The sequence below is a fragment of the Loa loa genome, assembly GCF_000183805.2.
Source record: "Loa loa unplaced genomic scaffold supercont3.181, whole genome shotgun sequence".
In the NCBI taxonomy this organism is placed as follows: domain Eukaryota; kingdom Metazoa; phylum Nematoda; class Chromadorea; order Rhabditida; family Onchocercidae; genus Loa; species Loa loa.
In genome coordinates this window covers 56,785-63,159 of record NW_018108361.1, presented here as the reverse complement: position 1 = coordinate 63,159, position 6,375 = coordinate 56,785, and the positions used below count along the sequence as shown (strand labels likewise).

The window sequence follows — 6,375 nt, the reverse complement described above, 5'->3', positions numbered from 1 at the left end:
TATTATTATTATTATTATATATATATATATAATATATTATTATTATTATTATTATTATTATTATTATTATTATTATTATTATTATTATTATTATTACTATTATTATTATTATATTATTATTATTATTATTATTATTATTATTATTATTATTATTATTATTATTATTATGATTATTATTATTACTACTACTACTACTATTATTATTATTATCCTTATTATTAATTATTATTATTACTACTAATTATTATTATTATTATCATTGCATGTTGGTCCTGAAACCGGACATCTTTTTTTTTATCTCTTATACGATTTTTGGTGCTTTATTAAAAAGGCTGGCATTCTTGATGGGTTATGGTAAGTCATTTCCATCAGATCCTATGTTTCTCAGTATTTTATTTTAGATTAAAATTAACCCAGCCTTCTCTTTTCCATTATTCTTGGCTTAAATTTTTTTGGTAAAGTATTTGTTGCAAAAGAAAAATTGGGACAATTTTCAAGTTAAGGGGTATGAAGCAAGCGCAAACAAAAGGCTTTTATTTATCATTTCTTATTTCAAATTGCCCAATTTCTAGTTTATCGAATTAGGAAAATTTCTTCTTCAGAAAGATATGATCTTATTTTCGGCATTTAAGGACACTTCTTTTCAAGGTTTAAATCTTGGATGAAAACAATATTTGGCGATTCATTGCTTAACTGCCTCACTGGTATGAATCTTATGCTCGTTATTTTTAATAATTCAGATTGATAAAACAAACTGAATATGAAATTTGCTTCATTTCGCAGTGTTGGCAACCCTTGTCTCTATAGTATTAGTTCTAATCTGGACAAGCAAATACGATAAAGAACAAGAAGTTAAGCTCACGACATCCTATATTTCCTCCCATGCCAAACGTTCTTTGGGCTATGGTGCCCCTTGCTTCTGCAATATAAGGTGCAGGAGAGACTGAGAAAAAAGATAGAGGGAAAAAAACGTGCATGGAAGTACGCAAACCATTACATGTAAATATGGTATCCCAGGAAGAACCGAATCGTATTACTGGAGATATGAGTCAAATGATATTAACTATAGCGACATTTATTATAACGAAAGAACTTAGCTACAAAAATTTCAGCCAAACAGAGCAAAAGAAAATATATTGAAATGAAATGAAAGGCTCGAGTTGAAATTTTCGATGCTTTGTCAAGAAGCAGGGAAGTTGTGGAATAGAGCAAGTGCTCTGGTAAGAAAAAGTGAGAGGCGATCTGATAGAAGGAATTCTAAATGTTCCAGAATAATCAAAATATCTAACAAATGAAACATATCTGGACATAAAAAAGGTAACATTTTTACAAAATCACTAGGAAAAAGTGGAAATACAGAGGATGAATTGAAATGATGAAGTGGTAGATGTATCAGATCTGACAAGAACCCACGATTATCTGGCGAAGAAGACAGAGTTAAGTGCTGATAAGCTCTAGGACTAGAAGAAGTATACAAACTTTGACTGACAAATGTCAACAGTTGACCATTTGGAATAAAAACACTTTAAAATTACCAAGAAGTAGTCGTTACAGACAAGTGAAAAGAATAGAAACAAAGCCACAAATAACAGAAGCTAACAATGGACTGATAAGTTAGAACTTTTGGAACAATATAGAATAAGAATGATACCCAATCTTAAGGATACATTACCAAAGGAAAAGAAAGAACCAAGGAATAGTAAATGAATGGCAATAATAATAATGAAATGTGAAAAATAAAAGATAAACAACACCTGCTTTTAGCATGGATAGATTATACGTAATAAATTATATGGAGCGATCAAGAAGGGTGACATGCCATCTAAACAGTTAGCATATTAGGATGAATACTTGACAAGAGTTCGAGAAATAATGAAATGAGAAATAGGTGTAGGTAATGATACCTTGCAGTGAGAACATTGACTGACTACATCGCATCATCTAGTAATATCGATCGCGACTACATTTATTTCCGACAAATGGTGGAAATGGTTCATTGTAGTGGAAAACGGGTTACTGAGTAATGGGTTATATTAATGTATTGAAAAAATGCTACTTCAAATTAGCAAAAGAGTACCACTTCAAATAACAAGGGACGATGTTAATTAATGAATTGAAAAGTTAGAAGAGTGAAGCATTACTAGCAAATCATCATGTAAAACCTAGTTATAGCTAAGATTCGGAAGAGAAAAAGAGGGATTAATAACAGCGGAATGAGATGAGACACTGTACACAAATTACATCAAATAAAAGGAAAAAAGTCAACAAGTTATAGCAAAATTACGCAATGTATAAACTAGCTTTTAATATAATCAAGTTACTGGCGCTATACATGAAATCTTTGTAAGAAATAGTGATATTAACTAGGTAAATGTGTTTGGAGAAGTTTAAATATTTTAGAGCTTCGGAATACAAACTAACAGGACAAGAGAGTTGAGCATAACATTATCACTGTGGAAGTGATATTACCAAACAGTAAATGACCAACGAAAAAATCAGAATGTCATGATCAAATGAATTACAAGCTTCCTAGTTGAGCAAGGGCAGGGAAAAGTCATTTTCGAAATGTTTGTAGGAAAATGTACATGAAGGAATAGCATGGTCTCTGTTACAGAACATAATGGAAGTTTGCGACAAGTGTCATTAACGAGCCCGAGGACAAGTAACACATGGAGAAACCAAATGCAGCATCGAATTCTCGCGGTGTTTGTACGGTTGAATGAATTAAACACTCAATTCCCCGATTTAGTTCTGAATTTCTCAACAGCGAAACTGAACTTCAATAAGCCATCGCAGCGCGTAAGTAATCCCGCATGTGAATAGTGTTTAAGCATAACACATATTCTCAAGAATGATCACCATCAAAAAAAACCAAAAAACTATCAATAGCTAAAGTAAAAGTACGAACACCAAGTCAAGAAAAATTAGTTATAAAAAATAAAAAACCAACACAAGCTCAAGGTCTAAACAAAGGAAACAACAAACCACATATCCAAAATCCTACAAGAAAAAAAATAATAAATTTAAAAAACATACTAGACTGAAACCCCTTATGAGAAAAACCACTAACTAAAAAATCAAAAAATCCTTTGTTGCACTGTGAAATTAACATCCAATTAGATGATAAATTAAATGAAAAGGTTGCCTTCACGATCAGGTCAAGCAAGCTAACACTGCGCAAAGGGATGCGTGCTGTTGCTCGAATTATGGAAATTGTAATTTTTTTAAAGAATCAAATAGACGTTCCACTTTTGTTGTCATTTTCTGAAGAAAAATTAAAGTCAGCACTTTGAAAAGGCCATTTAAGGAACATGAACTAACGGGCTATCAAAACAACAGATTGCAAAAATAAATTGGAAAAAGTAGAAACGCCATGAAAGGGTGCTGGTATATACGCGCAAGATCAGTAAGTGAGATAATGTGCGGAGAAACAGCTCAAAGGTCAACAATATCATTTGGTTCTCTGTTCAGTGTAAAAATTTAATTAATAAGAGCATGGAGAACGACACCACCAAGTACCTCGTCCCCTCTTACTCTCACCTTTCGGTGAAGTCCCACTAATTGCCAAATTCATTTATGTTGGTAAGAACGAGTAAATTTAAGAGTTCTTCAATTTGAATGCAAATAAATACATGGAAATATTAGTAAATAATCATTACTACTAGTTCCTCGTAGTAAAACCCATTGCAAAACATAGAAATTCAAATGGTTAAACAACTTTTGAGAAAATAACTGGAAGGGTTTTCACGAAGCCTCCTGAAATTACCATTTCCTTATTTCACATCCAAGCCATGACAAGTAATGATGAGAAAGATGAGTTGGTATCGACAACTGCTGCAAGATAGGTTTGTTTAGATTTTCAAATCATTTTTACATTCATTTTTTGGATCTTTGATGATCCAGTCTTTTTTTTGAAGTATTCTTAGTGATCAAGATCCAATTAGCGACAGCGCGAAGTAAACAAAATCCTCAGTATAATCTTGAAGATTTCAGCGTTTTTGTTTCACTACTTCAATTATTGGCAGTTGTTAGCCACTCCTGCTACCAAGAAACTCAGGAACTTTGTTGTGCGTTGAAATGGTGGAAATTTCATCGTAATGAGAACTGTATGGTTTTGTTATTACCGATCAAAATTATTATTATTTCTCGATAGTCTGATATAAAAGTGGAGAGACTGACTTATCAAGTGAAATATTAGAAGTCCCCGAAATGTCCGAACCATTTAAATACACTTGATAATAGTATCATCATCACACTAAATTCCCCAGTGTGAATTCTAAGGCAAAAACTATTTTTAGATGCAATCTGCTTACCCAGGCCGGTTTGGCTACCATCAAAACATTACGTTTCCAGTCTTTTCGGATAGAGCTTAACTATCATCAAGTTATTTCAATTAAACGCCCTAGCTGGAGCAAAGTGAAACTGACGCGAACTTTAAATTCGCAGTCCTAGAGCCACAAACTTTTCGTAGTGACCAGTCATGATAGCAAAGAGATGGGCATGAATAGTAACATAATGCAAACTATATTTAAACCTGCTACTCCCGTACGGTTTGCTACTTTTTCGGTACTGTTAAATCACAACGGTAAATGGTGAGGAGAATGGTTCAAATAAGCGTAGTTTTTTTTAATGGAAATGGCGGTGCCGCTATATTCCTTTTTGGAGTGAGGATGGGAGTGCAGGTGGCTTGTTGGCATGTAGACTTAGTAGGAAGGGACGAGTGGGATATGGCCCTCGTGCTTGTTCGATTTTGTGAAATACTGGATTCCTTCATTACATACTGTTTCAGAGGATGTGATGTGTTCATTCAGCTGATTGCTAAAATTTGTTGAGCGGATGCGATGCTTAGACGGTTGGGCTTATCCTCCTTATGGAAACCGAAAAATCCGCATTCGATGGAATATTTAAAGTGAGCCATCCATTGTGCGCCAGATGACCATGTTCAAGTCGACCAGTAGTCTTTTTATCTCATAAGTTTTAGATTGTTGATTATCTGAAAATAAGTACTTACTTCTTTCGTGTCTGTTTTTCAGTAATTTTTAGATATTTACATGAAATACTTCGCAAGAACGAGCAGGTTACAGAGAATAATCGAAAGTTGCTGGTGGAATGCCTGAGAGCAATTGCTGAAATTCTGATTTGGGGTGATCAGAACGAAAGTTCTGTTTTCGAGTAGGTAGTATATTTATCCGAATTTATTATATATCAAATTACCACTCCCAGTCATAATGCACAGCCCCGTAGACATTCTTGCACAGTGGTTAAATTTATGAAAAGTCGAAATGAAATTAAATTTAGTTTACTTTGCAAATGTGGTTTTTTTTCGGTTTTGCTGGCCGCTCTTCTCACAATTGTTTATTTCAGTTAGAGATGGCTTAGGATTGACACTTGATTGATGGAGGCATATGTTAATGTTTTTCCAAGACTTTCTTTTTCTTTTGCTCGATGATCGGCGCAACCGTCTCATGTATAATTTTCAGTTTTTTCTTAGAACGACAAATGTTGGAATATTTCCTCTCCATAATGAAACAAAACTGCGGATCCTTTATCTGTGTTCAATTGTTGCAAACGCTCAACATTTTATTCGAAAATATACGGCACAAGACTTCTTTATGTGAGTTTGTCTCTGTTTTGTCGTTTTTGAAGTAATGGGAATACAGCAGTCTTCTTTCATTCATCTTGTAGAGCAATGCTTTTATTAAGCAGTTGTGCATGGTAATGAATATGTCGGTTATTTGCAGATTACTTGCTCAGCAATAACCATGTTAATTCAATCATCACATATCATTTTAATTTTGAAAATGAGGAGATCATGGCCTATTATATATCCTTTCTGAAAACGCTTTCCTTCAAGCTTAATGCGTGTACAATACATTTCTTTTTCAATGAGGTTCGTCTGTTTTTTATTATAAGTCCTTTATCCTGACTATGGTTCATTTCATACTCGTATCCAGTGATTTTATAGCCTAATCAGGACTTTCCATTGTACACAGAAGTCATCAAATTTCGAAATCATTGTGAAGCTATGGTACGCATTGCGGTACGAACTACCACACTGAACATATACAGAGGTATTCATCACTTTTTTGCACAGTTCTTTATTCAAAACCATGAGGCCAATAAAACTTTGATATGATATGATATTAATCGATAATTTTGAATATGTATATAAATATTCTGATAATAAGCAAAAAAAAAAAATGTTGTATGATAATATTGGGAGTAAAAATTAGTAACTTTAATTAAAAAAAAATAACATCATTATAAAATAACTAGCTGATAAATTTGATAAATGATTAAGTTACTTATAATACAAATTAATAATATATATGTATATGTTCTGATAACAAATAACAAACAAATAAATAGATAATA

The 6,375-nt window shown here is 32.9% G+C and overlaps 2 protein-coding genes across 2 annotated transcripts in view; both read left to right on the top strand.

Annotated features, from left to right (window-relative positions):
• Positions 1–2,598: 2,598 nt before the first annotated feature.
• LOAG_11635 (hypothetical protein) lies at positions 2,599–3,293 on the top strand (the record flags this gene model as incomplete). Its single annotated transcript, XM_003147153.1, has 2 exons — positions 2,599–2,799; positions 3,141–3,293. The coding sequence occupies 2 exons, from the start codon at positions 2,599–2,601 to the stop codon at positions 3,291–3,293; spliced, it is 354 nt and encodes a 117-aa protein (XP_003147201.1).
• A 1,489-nt stretch (positions 3,294–4,782) lies between these two features.
• Positions 4,783–6,375, top strand: part of LOAG_18040 (hypothetical protein) — a 5,768-nt gene continuing 4,175 nt past the window's right edge. The window contains exons 1-5 of the mRNA XM_020450710.1: positions 4,783–4,909; positions 5,044–5,172; positions 5,481–5,614; positions 5,742–5,890; positions 5,966–6,071. Coding sequence (XP_020305578.1) covers positions 4,842–4,909; positions 5,044–5,172; positions 5,481–5,614; positions 5,742–5,890; positions 5,966–6,071 — 586 coding nt within the window. The 5' untranslated portion in view covers positions 4,783–4,841. The remainder of the gene's footprint in view (positions 4,910–5,043; positions 5,173–5,480; positions 5,615–5,741; positions 5,891–5,965; positions 6,072–6,375) is intronic.